The sequence below is a fragment of the Bos javanicus genome, chromosome 9, assembly GCF_032452875.1.
Source record: "Bos javanicus breed banteng chromosome 9, ARS-OSU_banteng_1.0, whole genome shotgun sequence".
Taxonomy (NCBI): domain Eukaryota; kingdom Metazoa; phylum Chordata; class Mammalia; order Artiodactyla; family Bovidae; genus Bos; species Bos javanicus.
In genome coordinates, this window is record NC_083876.1 from 15,601,566 (window position 1) to 15,620,561 (window position 18,996).

At 35.6% G+C, this 18,996-nt stretch overlaps 1 protein-coding gene across 9 annotated transcripts in view; it reads left to right on the forward strand.

Annotated features, from left to right (window-relative positions):
• The window catches only part of MYO6 (myosin VI), a 161,806-nt gene that overhangs the window by 136,666 nt on the left and 6,144 nt on the right, over nucleotides 1–18,996 (forward strand). For 2 of the 9 annotated variants that reach the window (XM_061427233.1, XM_061427234.1), the window contains exons 25-34: nucleotides 974–1,124; nucleotides 2,622–2,830; nucleotides 3,484–3,562; nucleotides 4,430–4,593; nucleotides 7,326–7,352; nucleotides 7,762–7,791; nucleotides 9,558–9,596; nucleotides 13,299–13,402; nucleotides 15,962–16,093; nucleotides 18,701–18,727. In XM_061427233.1, coding sequence (XP_061283217.1) covers nucleotides 974–1,124; nucleotides 2,622–2,830; nucleotides 3,484–3,562; nucleotides 4,430–4,593; nucleotides 7,326–7,352; nucleotides 7,762–7,791; nucleotides 9,558–9,596; nucleotides 13,299–13,402; nucleotides 15,962–16,093; nucleotides 18,701–18,727 — 962 coding nt within the window. The remainder of the gene's footprint in view (nucleotides 1–973; nucleotides 1,125–2,621; nucleotides 2,831–3,483; nucleotides 3,563–4,429; nucleotides 4,594–7,325; nucleotides 7,353–7,761; nucleotides 7,792–9,557; nucleotides 9,597–13,298; nucleotides 13,403–15,961; nucleotides 16,094–18,700; nucleotides 18,728–18,996) is intronic. The other 7 variants (XM_061427235.1, XM_061427237.1, XM_061427236.1 and 4 more) reach the window with 7 other exon arrangements.

Consider the following 18,996-nt stretch of genomic DNA (forward strand, 5'->3'; position numbering starts at 1 on the left):
CCATAGTTCAAAAGCATCAATTCTTCAACTCTCAGCTTTCTCTATAGTCCAACTCTTATATCCATACATGACTACTGGAAAAATCATAGCCTTGACTAGATGGACCTTTGTTGGCAAAGCGATGTCTCTGCTTTTTAATATGCTGTCTAGGTTGGTCATAACTTTCCTTCCAAGGAGTAAATATCTTTTAATTTTATGGCTGAAATCACCATCTGCAGTGATTTTGGAGCCCCCAAAAATAAAGTCAGCCACTGTTTCCACTGTTTCCCCATCTACTTGTCATGAAGTGATGGGACCAAATGCCATGATCTTCGTTTTCTGAATGTTGAGCTTTAAGCCAACTTTTCACTCTCCTCTTTCACTTTCATCAAGAGGCTTTTTAGTTCTTCACTTTCTGCCATATGGGTTAGATTAGAGAAATGTAAACAGTATAAGAGATTGAAAGGAGCTGTTTTATACTGATTATTTTAGTGACTTGAGTTTATTAGTAAATGTCAAATTGACATTGTTTTTAAAAACATCTCATTAATGTTTTGACCATAATTTTCAAGATTTTCTGTAGGAATTATACTGTGTCACTGTAAATTTAACCTTTATTTCTTATTTGATTCTTTTATTATTAGAAATTTTAAATGTGGAGGTCTGAATAACTGTTCATCTATAACACATTTTCAAAGCAATTAGTCTTTAAAGTTTTTCTTTAAATTTTTAAAATTTAAAGAATTTTAATTCTCAAATTCTTCAGTGTAAGTATAGAAGTCTTAAATCTTACTGACAGATATTAATGTCATTCACATCCATATTTGATGATTTCTTTTACCCTCAACAAGAGACCTTAAAAAAAAGAACAATATTGCATAACATGAAAACAGAAGTATTCTATTTAGTCATATTTTTAGCATTTAATTAAAATGAAAAATCTATTTCTATGATTAAATGGTAGAATTAAACTGATAAAGTATTATCTTTGCAGCATTGATGGCCTGGTTAAAGTGGGCACACTGAAAAAACGGCTCGATAAATTTAATGAAGTAGTAAGTGCATTGAAAGATGGAAAAGCAGAGATGAATAAACAGGTCAAGGACCTTGAAATTTCTATTGATGCTTTAATGGCCAAAATTAAGGTATGTAGTTTTAACCCAAATGACTTTTGACTTTTAAAAACAGTTTTTTTGTTACTATATTGAAATTTTATAGAAAAATGTCCTTTTTTAAAAAAAATACAGACTGTTACATGTGTTGAGTCTCAGTGATAAGTGATAGTCATATTATTTTCTCTACTCTGTGTTTGAAATTTTTCATAGCAAAAAAATTAAAATGAAGACAATTTTTGTGCAATTCATTTGTTGCTAGGAAAGATTTTTCCAAAATATTAACTAAAATATTATACTCTTTTGGTAAGCTTTTGCAAAATCATTACTGAGAGAAAATTAATGCAAATTATTTTGTTTCATGTTTTTCTACTTTCAGAAACTAATTTTTAAATTTTAAAAGTAATGTAATATTATCAAAAATTTGGAGAAAATCTCCTCCACATCTTTACCCCTCACACTAACACATTCAGCTATATACTATTACATATTCCTCTCAATCTTATTTTATATGCACATATTTTTGCATCGTTCTTATAAGGTACATTTTATTTCACATTCCTATCATTATGTTATTGCCTCATCCCTATTATTAAATTATTTTCATATAGGTTATATCATAAATTACTTAACTATTAATTGAAATAACAATTTTCTCCCATATTTTGTAAGAAAAAACAAGAGGGCCTCTTTGGTTTTGATTTTTGTTTGATTACTAGTGGGATTGAAAATTTTTTCTTTGTGCTTGTTTGTTGATTATGTTCTGTTTAGTCATATCTTTTTCTATTATATTTTAGGGCCTCAGTGTTTTTCTCATTGACTTTCATAATTCATTGCAGTTATGTGAGATATAATATCTTAAAGTGAGGCTTTTAGATACTTTCTACAGATAATGATAAATCTTGGAGTAAGAATGGAGAAAAGTCAAGACAAAACTGAAAATGCGTTGGATAGCTATTTGGGTAGCCTTAAAATCAGATAGATCTGATTTTACAGATCTGTCCAGAGCCACCCCTGTTTATGCAGTATTAATCAATTAAAATCAACCCAGCCACATTTAAGAATATCATCCAACAATTTTGGGTATAATGATAATTCCTTAAATATTCCCGAGGTATTATTTGATCATTAATATTAAAGGGTAGTAAATTCTGACAAAATTAATCATTTCTTAAAAAATAAACTCTTAACTACAGTATATTAGTTTGTCCACAGTACACTCTTAAGATACTTGATTGATAGGAAGTAGACTCAAATTTTGTTCATAGAGATAACTTAAATTTTTTAATATTATTTAATATTTAAGCAATATAAAAAGATAATGGGCCTACTGCTAACCAGCTTTTTCAGTTTTGCTGTGTATGTATATGTTGGTTTGTTTTTTTTAATTGTGGTAAAACACATACCATTAAACTTACCACCTTAACCATTTTTTAAATGTACAGTTCAGTGGTGTTTAGTGTGTTCAAATTGTTGTACAACAGAAGATATAACTTTTTAAGTGCACGTCCATTGTATTGTTTCTTTAAGTCCACGATGATGACAAGGGAACAAATACAGAAAGAATATGATGCTCTAGTTAAAAGCTCAGAGGTCCTTCTCAGCGCATTACAGAAAAAAAAGCAGCAGGAAGAAGAAGCGGAAAGGCTGAGGCGCATTCAAGAAGAAATGGAAAAAGAAAGAAAAAGACGTGAAGAAGATGAGCAGCGTCGAAGAAAGGAGGAGGAGGAAAGGCGGATGTAAGGCGTTTATGTTGTTGCCTTGGATTAGAGACTGACACCATGCTGAACTCGGGAGTGTTGATGGTGGTTAATGAATATTCTTATCTGTAAAAGTGATATTCTTATATTTAAATACTGATTTTAGAAGAAGTTTGAAAATGGAGAAAGTAAGCTCACTTTACAATAACATAAAATGATTTTAACTATAATCTGAATTTTGGTTAAACTCACACCTGAGGGTTTCTTAACTTCTTTTTGAAACAGACTTTCATATTATTTTATGATCTAGGAAGAAAGTACTTCTCAGCAGTTTTAAAACTGATAAAATTTTGGAAGTTTGCCATAGTAGGACAGACAGAAGGAATATGAGTTGTCTAATTGGAGAGGCAGTGTGTTCAAGACCTTACAAATAGGCTTGGTAACCAAGTTAATCCAGAGATGTTAAAGGTTATGGAATATAATTATATTTCTTTTGTTTCTAAAGAGCTGCTATCAAAGTTATATTTTATTTTTCAAAAAATAAGTTAATAATGTAATAGCCAGGAGGTTAATTTGATTTCCCATTTTGTAACATTTATTTATTAACAGTTAAACTTTCTTCTGAAGAGTTCCTTATTTTCTGTTAATTTTTGAAGAGTTTTCTAATTTTTTTCTTTCTTTTTTTTTTTTAGGAAACTTGAGATGGAAGCAAAGAGAAAACAAGAAGAAGAAGAAAGAAAGAAAAGGGAAGATGATGAAAAACGTATTCAGGTCTGTACTCTCTAGGCAGTCAGACTGAATTCTTATTAAATAGAATCTGCAAAACTGTAAAACAAGATCTTCATTTACTAGATAAATTGTCTTTGATTTATCCTAGAGAGCAAAGGCAGTTTCAGAAGTGGTTATGGGAAGGGACTTTGGAGCTAGGGAAGTGAGTTCAAATCCAGCCTCTCTGACAGCAATTGTGATATTGCAGGAGTTACAGTGAGTGACTGTGGGCCACAGTTTTCTTTCTGGGATGGAGATTAATAATTGTGAGCATTAAATGAGGTAATACCTATTAAAACATTTAGAACAGTGCCTTGTTTAGTAAGTATTAGTTTGTTATTATTCAGAGGGGGAAAGTCAGATCAGCATTCAGTCACAACATAATTATCTCATATTTTAAAATGTTATTTTATAACTTTGTAGATGCTAATATTAATAGGATTAAGATTTTCTCTCTACCTCCACCATCTTTTTTTTTTTTTTTTAATCCATGTCTGAGAATAATTAATCCTATTTTGAGTATCTGTCTGTCTTGGCTTTCTGATTTATCCTGAACACAACCAAGACTTTAAATTCCTGAAATCTGCTGTGTAGGTGTTAGTATTCAGGTCACACCAAGGCTACTGATGTAATGTTTGGGAGACTCATATTCTAGTGATAGAATGGCGGATTCTTGGTTTGGGCATGAGGAAACATTAATCATAATATAGAAGGGGAGAAGATGGGATTTTTCTGGTTAAAGAGTATGTATTTCTTAGTTTAAAAAAAAAAATGAAAAGAAAAACGTGTATGGAGCAAGTGTGCAAAGTGAGGGGGATGAGCAGGTAAACAAGCGGAGATGCCCGGCGTCAAGGCCTTCTGTGCCGGCAGGCAGAGGTGGAGGCGCAGCTGGCCCGGCAGCGGGAGGAGGAGTCCCAGCAGCAGGCGGTTCTGGAGCAGGAGCGCCGGGACCGAGAGCTGGCGCTACGTATCGCCCGGAGCGAGGCCGAGCTCATCAGCGATGAGGCACAGGCCGACCCTGCGGCGCTGCGCAGGTACCGCCTGTGGGCCGGGGGCGGGGCGGGGCACGCAGGTGGGCGGGGCACAGATGGGCGGGGTGGGGCGCTCGGATGGGCGGGGCGATGCCGCCTGGGCAAGGGCGCTGCTGCTTTTACTCACCTGCTGCCTTGCCTCTCCTTCCACGGAGAGGGAAGTAGGGGGAAAATCACGTTGCTTAGGTCCTGGTATATTTGCCACTTAAAAATTTATTTGTATTTACTTTTACCCTTAAGTCAGTGAAACTGTTGATTTCATCAAGCTGTGTTGAAAATTAAAACTGCTATTTCAGTTCATAACTACTTAAAGGAAACATCTTGGTTTACTCTGAAACTATCAAAAAAATATTGTATAAAGGGTAGACAGTTTTTAAATATCTGCCACTAGATACTGACATAAAAATGGTGAATATGTTATAATCCAGCTTAATATATTTGAGGCTGTAATGTATTGCAAATTTTTCAAATGTATCATGTACCCTAACCCCTGAGAAATTTTACACATACACATACCTTTCCCCATTGTGATTTAGAATAAATAAGATTTACCTTTCCAAGAAGGCAGATTAATCACATGGAAATAACTTTGCTCCTCAGGTCTGAATTATCTCTAAATAGTATGGAGTGTGGAGGTGTCAGGTCAGTTTATTTCTCTTCCTTGGTTCTTGTCTCCTTGCAACAAAATTTTGGAGCAATGGACCAAAAAGCGTTAAACAACAGACAAGTTACAGCTCATTTCAGCTTAAGCAGACAGATCTTTTATTAGTCGGACACTCCCAAAGGAGGGCTCCTCACCCTTCCTATCCCCTCCTCTTGGCTTCCCTCTTTTATTCTTCTAGTCTCCTTTCTGTTATGCCTGGTTCAAAGTAGGGCTGTACCCTCCACCAGTCAATGAAAGGGAATGCAAATAGGCATACCCTCAAGGCCGATTGACAATCTCAAGTTATGTAACAGCAGACTGTGTTGTTTATGTCTTCCTATAATTCAGTCTGTTATAATTAGATTAGATGTAGAAAAATCATCAGCCCTTACTGGGCTCCTCATGGCCAAAGGTTACTTGGAGAAGCCTCTTTGTATCCACTGTGTTAGTAGGGTGCCTGTGCAGGAGGTGCAAAGTCTCTGTGGTTATCTTGTAGCATCTGTGAGCTCTCCTAGTTGTGTCTGGGATGGAGTTTAGAAATCAGATTGCATCCTTTTCAGCCAGGCCTCCCCTTGCTGCTCATGTCTAACTTCCTACTGAACAGAGGAATACAGAAGTTCTTGGTAAAAGTTGAAGGAAGGTTTTACTATAACAGATTCATTTTTAAAAATATAGAATGTACAAACATTAGTTATTATTATTTATTTGTAAAAACAAAACTCAGATGTGGAATTCCTTTATGCATAAGTACCTATGTTGTATATATATGGGGGCCTGTGTGTAACCATACTTTTCAGAATGTCCAAGTGCTGTTTATAACAAAATAATTAAAATACAACCACTAGATGTTGCTATTTCCTTGTGAAAGGTAGAAAATTTGGTCCACATTGGAAAGTGGCAATTAGATTTTATTTAGCTGAAAACAAAGACAGGTAAGGAAAAGGGTATGTTAAGTTGCCTTTGCACGTTTTGTAGTGAATGATTATATTGGGGAACTCTGGAGCTTGAATTGTACATGAAAGTTATATTTAAATTGAATAGGCCTGTGTGTTATAATAATTTTTGAGCTCATTGGTTTGGAGCCACTCTTTGGGCTCTTAATTACTAACATTCTTACTATAGTTAAAGTGAGTTTGCTTGATACTGGCTTTTTAACTGCAGGTTCAGCCCAGCTGCTATTCAGTTCCTTCCACGTGCCTCTTGGTGATGTGTCTGGAGCCTTTGTGGATAACCAGCTAGTGGGCTAGGCCGGGTTCCCAGTGAGCCAAGGCTGGCCATGATGTGTGTGAGGCAGTTCCGCACTTGACACAGCTGACATTATGAAGGCTGACGCTCTTTAGTGAAAAACTCTTAGGTGGAGCCCTTTTTGGTATTTATGGCTTAACTCTGTGTTTAAGCATTTGAAATATTTAGCTGTATCCAGTGTCATTCCGTGTACTGTGAATAAAATACTAGCTCATATGTGGATTCCTTCCCATCCTCAGAAAGATGCAGTTCATCCAGTGTGAGTGGTCTTGGATAGAGTGGAGCATTTAGGAACTTTAGCATAAGGGATGAGCTACCTATGATTTAAATTAAACAGCATTAACTGGGTGATGGGATCACTATGAAGTAATTAGGAGATACGTAAGTAGTTATGACTTGAACGGCAGAAGAGTTTTAGTTCTCCTGTGGGGTAGCTGTAGGGATGATGTCCCCTCCTTGGACTGTCCCTTGAGGTCCTTTCTGCCAGCTGTCTTCCAGGAAGCTTTTCCTGACCCTCGGTTCCCTGTGAACTCCTTCACTTCTGAACCGCCTGGTTATTTTATATGCTGTACTACAAGCATTAACACTTTATTGTGGATGATGTTCTCTATGTATTTTCCCATGTTTGATTATTTTATCTTACTCCATGGGCTACAACTAAGTGTTTTTGAGTGTTTATGTTACGTTAGTTAGCACTGAACTCTTTCTAACATGTTTATGAGTAAGAACCTAAATAACTCTGTTCTCAATATATGGCATGAAAGTGTTCTTGGGGTGTGTGATACATTTAAAAATATATATGTAGATAGATTCTGCTGCAGTAAACAATTTTAAGTTACTTTTCCAGCTTGGATTTCCATCCAGTAACTTCTAAGTAAGAATTGTTTCCTACATATGTAATGTATTTCAAATTACGATCTCATTTAATAACACTAATGATCCTTGATGCAAAGTAATGATTTCACATTATCTAATATTATCATTTCTAGATTCTACTAAAACCAAACACAAACCCCACATGAGTAATTTTTTCAAATCTAGATATAATATATTCACTCTTTAATTTTCACGGAATGCCTTTAGTTTATTCTTTTCTAATCATTTGTAATGAAGATTTAAAAACATTAAAATTCTGAGTGTTCTCATACATAGGTTAAATAGAGATAATGGAGTTTTGAAAATCAATTTGCAAAGTCACTGAAACACAAATTTGGCACAATCCAGATTTCCACAGTTCAGAATTGGTTATGGTATTGACTAAAATATATGTATTCTTTTCACAGAATTAACGGAACAAGACGCACAATGACACCGTATGTCATTTCCCTTTTAAAGTTGATTTAATCGTGTAACCTTTTTTTTCTCTTTTTTAATAGGTTGTGGATACTTTTTAGGAGAAATATTTTCCTCATTGAAGTAAATTTTACGTCCTTGTTACTATCATCATCATTGTTATTTTGCCCAGGAAAGATGTTTATGCTCCTTTTTGGTGTTCAGTCACAGTAGTTCATGATTTGGTTTCTTTCCTTGTGTTTGCTAACTTTGTTTCAACTTTAACACCCATTTTATGTGTTTTTAATTTCCCTTACTGATGTCTTTATAGAAGTAGATATAGAGATATAAATAAGAATAAGCAAAATATTTAAAGTATTTGAATCATGGCAGATAGCTGTCTTTCAGTATGTGTAATAGTTTATTCTGCTAACACCTAAAACAGCTCATAATTTGAAGTTATATATATGTATTGTTAATTGTGGTGTTTGTGTATCTTTTTGTTATGAAAATCTCCCCACAGAGAGAATCTAAATAACATTTTGGGATATACATATACATTATATGCATAAAATATACTTTTTGCATATATTTTTGTATATGTGCTATATATATAAAATTTGGAAGTTTAACAGCTTTTATTTTTCCAGCTGTACCCTTTATACTGAAGGTTCTTAACTCTGTCAGATCCCAGTACCAATAACAAATGTTTCATAAATGATGCAACCTCCTTTAATAGTTTTCTCTAAATAATACACATAAAAGAGAAATAAAAAGACAGCAGTCTATAATTATTTTATTATATTTTATTTATTTTTATTATATTTTATTTATTTTAATATGAAAGTGCTGACTCTCAACTATAAGAAAATGATAGTAAGTACTCAGATGTTTTCACATATACAAAGAATCACCATGAATGCAACAGCTACCAATGCAAGTTGATGTAACAAATTTGTTTCAGTCAGTTAAATGCCATGGATCTTCTCCTTTATGGTCAGGGCCCAACTCTGAGTCCTGAAGCAAACATGGCCATCTTCTTTTCTCTTGATTTTTGCTGATTTATAAGATTTTTGGGGTTACCAGAGTCTGATGAATAGAATGAATGAATGATTGATTATGAAGGAAGAGAGCAAAACAGGAAAATAAAATATTAAGGAAGCCGATGAACATGATTTCATGAACATTCCATTACACAGAATTAAGCAGATTTTGAGAAAAATTACAGTCTTCTGGTTAATAAAAAAAAGTACGTTTTTGCCTTTGGGAAGTGTTTATCCTTGAAAGGTCAGAACACTTCTGATCTTTAATTTAACAAGTGCTTGATGCATTTGAATATTTTTAGGCATGCTTTGATTTCGAATTTTAGAGTTTTGAACACCTCAGACTCTTATTTAAACTCTGACACCATAAAATAGATCATTTGGTGTACCACCATTATGCCCTAATTAATATGTACCAAGCAACCCCAGTGCAAAAATCCTTGTACATATTCTGAACTCCAGCAAGTTCCCTGTGTGCATTTAGAACATGCTGATTATATTCTATATGTAAAAATATCACAGAAGCATGGCTCTCATGAGACTTTGTCCAAAAGTTGCTACTGCAAAAATGAAGTTCAAATAACTTTAACTGGATTCAAACAAAAATTTTATTGTATTTTATGGCTATATATCAAAAAGTGTATTACCAACTTTTGCAAAGTAAAATAATAGTGTATGGTTACTAAAGCAATACTCTTATTGAAATTTTCATTATACTTTTATATAGTTGTCTTATATAACTTGGATTATTATTTTTCTTATAGGGAACAAATGGCGAAAGAGATGTCAGAAATTTTGAGTAGGTTAGTGCAGTGTAATTTGGGGAGATAAGTGTCACATCAAAATCATATTTTCATCACTTGGACCAGAACCTGTTATATAGAGTAGCCTGTTCTTTCCATGTAAATTTTCTGTACAAGAAATGTCACTCTGCTCTCTTGCCACACTAACGTAGAAAAAGGTTAAAAAAAAAAACAACAACCAGAGTTCCTGTAAATTGGCCTTTTTCAGTGGGGATACAGCTGGTGTTCAGAGGGGACTGTCCCTTGTTGCTGGTGCTGTCGCACTTACCAGGGACCCCACCAGTTCGGTCTCAGTGGGGGAGCCCTTCCTGTCCTTGTGACGGAAGGGACACTTTGAAACGCCCCCTGAGGGTGGTGCTGCCCCCTGACTGAGACCCACTCTGCCTGGGGAACGGAAGAGAAGTGAGGAAGCGTGTGGCCCCAAGGCCCCTGCCCACCATAGCACAGGGAGGGAAAACCAGGTGTAAAAGCTGAGCCACCAAGGAATGGAACTTCCCAGCAGGATCTGGTCCGTTACCACCTGGATACGAATCAATAACCTTTTAACTTTCAATTCTGAACTTACAGAGCTAATTGAAAGTGTTCAAATTAATTTTTTTTTAAATCAAAGTCAATTTTGCCACTGCCTTACTCTGTTGTTCACATGATTGTCTTTATAACAAGTCTAAATAATCAGTCGTTGAAAGTGAAGCTTCATTTTCTATCTTAATACTTCCAAAGATGAGGGGGGGTGCATTTAAGTGAATTTGATTTATGTACTTCTTAGGATGCTGAATATGCTTTTTAGCAGGTGTATTTTTCTTTGAGGTACTATGAATTAAAAGTTGGTAACAGTAAAACCATATTTCAAGCAGTAATAATTTGAATTCAGTGTGATTTTTAGAAGTATCAAAATACATCTTACGTATATCAACATCTCATATATGTTCGACAGTCTATAAAGCTGTATAATGTAGAATCACTTTCTCTTTCAAAAGGAAAGAAAACAACGGCAAAAACCCATAATTTGAGCTACCTTTAGAAAAGACTAGTAGAAGAGCTAGGAAGACAAGAGAATTTTTTGGTTAAGCTTATTGAATGGTGGTTTCAGGATGCAGAAAAGAAAAAACAGATATTTGAATAATGTTAAAAGCATAATTTATTGTTAAGGGTAATAGGGAGAGCTTGCTGACACACAGCTGGCACTTTTTGAGCAAAACATTTAAGAAGAAAAAGCTCCATGAAGAATGCCAGTTACACAGCTTATGAAGAAATTCTACAGTGAACTTGACACAGATTGTAACCATGAAAATTCAGGAAGGACTAAACGGGCACACATTATTCTTTAACTTGGCATATAAATGACTAAAAATCATCATGTCTAACAATTTTTAAGAATGTAGGGTGAAGTATGCTACTTTTTATTCTCTAAAAATGCATAACTACCCCTTTCGAAGAGTCATAAGTACCTTGTTTCAATTTTAAGCTTAGTACTGAAGGAGTAATTTTATTTCAGGAAGGACGATTCATATTTTCAAGCATCGTTTTTAAATAACATAAGTCTCATTAAGTGTCTTATGTCTCGGTTGTTTGCCATGATTGCTGTTGTCTTTCAAAATGTAAAATGCTGAGAAAATACGAGCTCATTTTGAACATTGTACCATGATCGTCCCTCAGGAGCATTACTGTGAAACAGCTTATCCCATTTAATTTTTAAACTATTTATTATTTTACTTTTTATATTGTAAATATATGTATTTTATTTTTTATTTCATTCTATTTTCCCGCTCAAACGTTCCTACCAGTTGGGGGCATATTATAGTACCTGTACCCTTTGGAATCTCCGTTATCTGTCTCGTGACCTACAACCATTTTCCTTTAATTTACTAGTTGTCATATTATTACTCACTGAATAGCAAGGTGTGATTTTTTTATCTGCTTATAGAACTTTTCAAACTTTTGACCTGAACTCAAAAGTCACAGGAGTTTCCAGGCTCCAAGCAGCTCTTCTAGCTTATATCTGGAGACTTCTGCAAAGGGTGGCAGTTTGGCTACTCCCCTGGGGACTTGTAAATATCCAGACGTCCAGGGAGAGTCAGCCAGTAGGAATGGTTGGGGCTTGGTCATCTGCAGCTTCTAGCGGTCTGCAGGTGACTGGCCCTTAACCCATCATGTGCTTCTCATGATCTTAAAGTATGTGATTTTTTAAACAATTTTCAATTAAAGTATAGTAGATTTACAATATCGTTTAAGTGTATAGCACAGCAGTTCAGTTATACACACACACACACACACACACACACACACACACACAAAGTACCTATCTATCTATATGTATATACTTTTTTAGATTCTTTTCCCTTACTACGTGGATGGGCTATCCACTCCAGTATTCCTGGGCTTCCCTGGTGGCTCAGTTGGCAAAAAATCTGCCTGCAATAAGGGAAACCTGGGTTCGATTCCTGGGTTGGGAAGATCCCCTGGAGAAGGGAACATCTACCCATTCCAGTATTCTGGCCTGAAGAATTCCATGGACTGTATGGTCCCTGGGGTCGCAAAGAGTCAGATACAACTGAGCAACTTTCACTTCACATAATCACATAATACTGAGCTTAGTTCCTGGGCTATACAATAGGTCATTGTTGGCTGTTAATTCTATACATAATAGTGTGTATATGTTAATTCCAGCTTCTCAATTTATCCCTTCCCCACTACCTTTTCCCCTTTGGCAACCATATGTTTGTTTTCTGTGTCTGTGATCTTTTTCTGTCTTGAGAATAAGTTCATTTGTGTCTTTTTTTTTCTTTTAGAATCCATATATAAGAGATATCACTTGATATTTGTCTTTATCTGTCTGACTGACTTAGTACGATAATCTCTAGGTCCATTCATGTTGCTGCAAATGGCATTATTTTATTCATTTTTATAGCTGAATAATATTCCATTGTATATATTAATTATACCTACATCTTCTTTATCCATTTGTTTGTTGCTGGACATTTGGGTTGCTTCTATGTCTGGCTGTTGTAAATAATTCTGCTATGAACATCGGGGTGCATGTATCTTTTCCAGTTATAGTTTTTTTCTGAATATATGCCCAGGAGTGGGATTGCAGGGTCATATGGTAGTTCTGTTTTTAGTTTCTTAAGGAGCCTCCATAGTGTTCTCCATAGTGGCTGTACCAATGTACATTCCCACCAGCAGCATAGGAAGGTTCTCTTTTCTGCACATTCTCTCCAGCATTTATTATTTGTAGACTTTTTGATGATTGCCGTTCTGACTAGTGTAAGGTAATAACTCATTGTAGTTTTGATTTTGAGGAATATATGTATATACACACTATATATATATAAATGTATTAAGTCTTGATGATCATATATCCATGAGTTAAAATATTTAAACAGGTGTGGGTAAAATATTTAAACAGATATTTTAAATTTTTAAATTAAAAAATATTTAAATCAGAACTTCTGAGTCCATGGTACTAGAATATTGGAATCAGAAGTTCTGATTTAAAATCTAATACAAAAATGATGCAGTGGAAAATTTTAATTTGCCTGGGCATTCCATAGAATACCATTCTTAATCTCATCTATTAAAGATAAAAAAATTATATTTTCCAGGAGTTGTTTCCAGTTTGCAAACTTAGGTTCATTTTCTTGTCTATTTAGTTAACATTTTGTGTTTCTAGTTTCAATATGTAAAAATGTGTAATAATTACAGAGGCCCTGCTGTACAAGCCACGAAGGCGGCTGCTGGTACCAAGAAACACGATCTTAGTAAGTGGAAATACGCAGAACTCCGTGATACCATCAATACTTCTTGTGGTAAGTGTACAGGGAGGATGAAAAGTGGGAAAGTTCCGTAGCTGGCAAGTAAATACCTAGATTGGGGTGGGAATTTTATTCATATAAATTACTTGAAACCATTCTCTTTTTACTCACACCTTGCAATGAAGACCTAGTTTCTTCACAAAGCTAAAAGACAGATATTAAGTTAAATTGATTTTGCAGGCCAGAGAGGAAGAGCACAGAGAAGTTACAGTTGGGGCTGTATCAGTGACTGACTGTCCTAACATGTGCTTCCTGGTGGCTCAGACAGTAAAGAATCCTCCTGCAGTGCTGGAGACCTGGGTTCGATCCCTGGGTTGGAAAGATCCCTTGGAGGAGGGCATGGCAACCCACTCCAGTATTCTTGCCTGGAGAATCCCTACGGACAGAGGAGCCTGGTTGGCTACAGTCCATGGGGTCACAAAGAGTTGCACCTGACTGAGTGACTAAGCACAGCACACAGCATTCCTGTCATTATTCGTTGCTGGGGTCCAGCCCCGGTGGATCCAGGAAATTCAAAGGGGAGACGGCTTCGGCGATCAGGATACGATAGAATTAAAGATATAAAGAGTGGTTAAATAGGGATAGCTCAGCGAAGAAATTCAGTGAAGAAAAGAGCCTGAATAACTTGGTTTACCTGGAAAGCCAATAAAACTCCAAGACAAGGAGTTTGCGTCACCTACATAGGCCGCAGGCGTCCTCCCATTCTCCCGAAGGAGAGGAGACACTAAGGCCTCCCCGGTCAGACCTTAGAAGCCCAGGCAAAATTAGTAGGCTTGACGAGCCTCCACGCTCCAGATGGGAATTCAGCAAGAAGGTGAGAGAAAGAGCGACATGGGGAGACCAAGCTTCAGTGAGCAAGGCCCGCACTTTATTTTCCAAAGTAGTTTTTGTACCTTAAGTTGTGCATAGAGGATAATGGGGGAAGGGGTAGAGTCAGGCAAGGTCAGCAGTCCTTGATCCTTATTGAAGCCAGGCTTTCTTCCTGCAAACTTACCATATGCAAAAATTTAGGTGATTTACATCATCTTCTGGCCAGGAGGCCTATTAACATTTTATGACCCTTTCTTCAGAAAATTTATTTTTCTCTAAAGGTGATTATTCTAAAGTGAGGCGCCACCCTCTGAAAGCATTAGATAAAGTTGCATTCCTATAGGGCAAAGATGTGGTCAGCTATAACAAGAAAAGAATTAACTCAAGGGTCCAAGGTTACAAACATTAAAGCTACTACTTACATTCCTATACACCAACTATATTAATCAGTACACTCCCAGGGACACAGTAGGTAAGGGATATGGAAACTTAGCAGCAAACATTGGCCCAATAAATGAAAACCCTTCACCGATACAATTTCTAATCAACCCACTATACTATACTAATAATCTTCTAACTGCTCAAAGGAATCTGTATTTAGAAAGTTTAGAACATCTCATGCCTCTCACGGTTGGGAGGCTGTGAACAATCACATGTGGCCGGAAGAACCTGTTCAGGCAGGCTAGAGAACTTCCAAAGGAGTTTGTGAACTAAAACACTCTTGTCACGCCCAGGAACTTTATTAACTGGAGCTCTAAGTTAACTCTTTTTCAGAGAGAGAGATGGTGATGGGGGACAGCCCCCCATAAAGTCAGAGGTGTAGGTGAGAGCACAAAGCAGTAAAGAAGGCAGACTCTGGTTTTGGGGGTAGATGCTCGAGAATTTCCAGGGGGACTCCTGAGGCTCGATCCTGCCTTTGCGTATGCTTCATGAGCTTTGCCACGGGTGGCGTTCCTCACCCTGGCTCCCGGCAATTCGTAATAGCTAAATGCCTATGTATCAGACCCTTTTGGTCCGTGAGCTCACTTGCTTCAGCTGTGGCCGACTCTTTGCAGCTCCATGAACTGTACCCCTTCAGGCTCCTCTGTCCATGGGATTATTCCAGCAAGAATTTTGGCCCATAAATGCAGAGTGAAAAATGGCAGTGGAGTTTTTCCTTTTTAAAGCTGTTTATCTTCCAACAGAACAGAGTAAAATACTGTATCCAGGGGCTCCCACACAGTTGTGTTCACATGTCAGTCACAGTATTTGAATTTGGGACCCTGTAACTAGGACCTCAGATGTCATAATCGTACAGGACGCCTCACTATTGTTCTTTCCCTTGTCACTGAGTTTATCTGCATAATTACAAATGTAAAACATGCGGTGCTTGTAAATCTAGCTTATATTTGAGCACAGTGACTTCTTATTCTATTATTCTGGTCTATGACCTTGGACAAGTGACTTAACCTCTCTGATCCAGGTTCCTTATCTATAAAAGACCTATTTGGTCCAGAGTTCTTGTGTGGAGTAAAGATATAAGATAGTAGTTATGCATAAGAAAATGCTCTGTATTAAAAAATAGTATTACCATGAAAGTATTCATCTTTGTCAATAATTGGTTTACTTTTGATTTTGTACTGTTAATTTAAAAATGAAACCTTCATTTAAAAATATGTTTATGCCAAAGAATAGTTATGCTAGAGAACTAAATTAGGATGTTAATTGCTTTTTTTTTTTTAAATCTTTCTATGTAACTGATAGATATTGAGCTCCTGGCAGCTTGCAGAGAAGAATTTCATAGGCGACTAAAAGTGTATCATGCTTGGAAATCCAAGAACAAGAAGAGAAATACCGAAACAGAACAGCGTGCTCCAAAGTCTGTTACTGATTATGGTAAAAACACATCTGTACTTCTGAATGTTCCAAAGTATATGTGTATAATTACATGTAATTATGCATAAGGCATTTGGGTAAAACTGTCCAAGTTTCCTCTTACTTTAGAACTGTGGGTCCACTGATCCTGACACAACCATGATAGCTTGTCTTTCAAAGTATTATTTCTGTTAGATACATCTTTAAAGTCATATTTGTTTATAAGTATTGAATTTACTTGTTAAGATAAATTCTAGGGGTAAAAATTATCTCTACTGAGGAAGTTGTATGATAATGCTGTAAATACGTATTCTTTCCACATATGCATATACAGACATATGTAAAGATTAAGTGTGGAAATATAAAGATTACTATGAAAAAAGAATATTTATTGCAAATAACACTTTATAATACAGTGAAAATATAAGAGTGAGAAATAGTACCTTGGTTAGAAGAATTTTCCCTCAACCAGAATTTGATTTTTTGACTGAGATCCTAAAAATGAATTTTGCTACTTTGCTGTTCAAACGGCAAAGCTGTGTATGTGAAATTGGGGAATACAGCAGAAGAGTCATAACCTAGTCAAAGCACATACTAGCTTTAACATTTAGTAAGAATAACTGTGAGTTGTAATTTCAGTCTTAAAAACAATAGTTAGAATTTCATTTATTCAACTTACCACAGGAGTAGTTTATTAGGTTAATTCTGGTTAATGTCAAGGTGACAGCATATTAATATCTTTTTTTTTTAAAGAGGTATATTCCCAATTCTTGATAGTATAGTTTAGCCATGCATGACCCAAGCTGACTTAGGAAATGAGCTCACGGTTATATTTTGTCTCCTTACTACCTTCCTAGCAAATAAAACAGTGTTTGATGAAAGGCAATTAGGTGGTAAAATTTAAGTGTTTCTAAGCTGTTGCAAAGATTAGATTGAGGAAGGGAAGTGTTATTAGTAGTGCTAGTAACTGCTTATGGGTGTCATCAATCAGAATGTAAGACTCTTGAAAGAGCAGTAAGCTTGCCTTGCAACTAAGAGATGGCAGGTGGAAAGCCCTCTAAACATTGCTCTTTTGTAACTACCTCTCTCTTCTCTGGTTTAAAACTTTGTCTCTGGGAATTGAAGATGACGCAATGATTCCATTCTCTGTTCACTGTCTGTACCAAGTTCCTACCACAGTTGCTCTGTTTTGTGAAAATGACAAAGGAGTATTTTTTTTAGCGATAATCTTTAGCTGTAATGTTCTAATCATGACCTTCAACTGATTGACTTTCATTATATTGTATTTTAAAATTTATACATCTGAATGATTGCACTTCTTTAAAGAAATAAATGTTCTCATATTTGACATTCACATTTTTAATGAATATATAAGTATTTATTGTATTCTTGTATCAAACCAAACTTTGGCACCTTACTCAGCCAACTTTGCCCCAAAAGGAGCAAATAAAATGTGGCTTGCCTTACTGGTTCCCATACTGTTTCCATTCATAATGTACCACTGGGAAGAACAACAGAGTAATTTAAGAAAATTTCCCAAGGGTCCCATCCAGGTATGTGAAGAAAACTAGGACTTGTGTATGAACATACTCCACATATATGTAGTCTTCAGAGAATTTTAATTGAACATGGTGTATTTTCAGGGTAGAAGGTAACTTCTGCTCTGAAAAGTACATTTTTATTTTTCTCTCATGTAAAATTTATTCTGACACAGGAGTACAGTTGAAAGGTGACGAGCACCAAGATGCTTAACAGCTTATTTGAGAAAATTCTGTTCTCCAGAAGGTTTCCTAATGGTGCAGCTGCTTGACTTGTAAAAGGAATGGCTATGCAGTTTAATATTTAGAAGGATTAGAAGTCCTTAATTTGAGAAAGCAAAATTATGACAGTGTAGCAATTAACAAAAATATAGCCTTAAAGAGTAAGACATTGACAAATCATGATTAGTGTTAAGAGTTAGGAATTGGGAGGCTCAGAAACCCTTTTCCTTTTGCTGCAGTAGGGGAGCACAGCCCTCATCACATTTACCCTGGAAAGAGGCTTTCAGAAATAATTTTGGGGGGTAGTAGCAAATTACCCAGTAAAGATTTATATTTACTTGCTTGAAACAGTGACTTTGGAGAGTAGTTTTATTTCATCATCCCGAACTAAAAATGTTGTCAGCTTAAGATTTAAGACAGTGTGAAGAAATTAAAACCTGCTGAGTATATGTAAGTGTGGTAATGCTTTTTCTCTATATAAAAAGCATTTTTAATGAATTTATGAATTATTCTCTTCCCTCCCTCCGCTACAAAAATTCTAGTAATGCTTTGATGGTACTCTCATGTTGATTATTAAGTTGCTGTTTTGGATTTTTTGTTTGGATATTGCTGTGTTTAAAAATTAAATTTTGGTCCTCTTTGTATGTCTATCAAGCAGGATGTCCCCCAAACATAATCAAAATAGATTTTTAAAAGTTGGAAAGCAGCATCTACTTGTAGGTTATTATAGAAGTACTTGGCTATGGATAGGGAATTTATCTGTTAGTCACCACCTCCATTGATGGGAAATCGTTATGAATTAGAAGAATGCTTATATAACATTTTTGGCATTTTTATCTTTTCTTCAACATAAAATATTTGTTCACAGATTTTGCACCATTTTTGAACAATTCACGTAAGTCAATGGGTGGTTACTCATGAGCTAACTGGAAGATGGGTTAAAAATATTTTATAAAGTACTAACTTCTTCTAAACATTGTTTTGCTACAATTTTAAGGTGAATTGTGGTACATTAATTTTGGTTTATATGTACTAAGATACTTAATTTGAGAGTACTTTCATTTGGATCACTCCAAAATATATTTGCAGAAAAAAATTTAATTAATCTGTTATTTTATAAAAGTGCTCAGTCGCTCAGTCATGTTTGACTCTTTGGGACCCCAT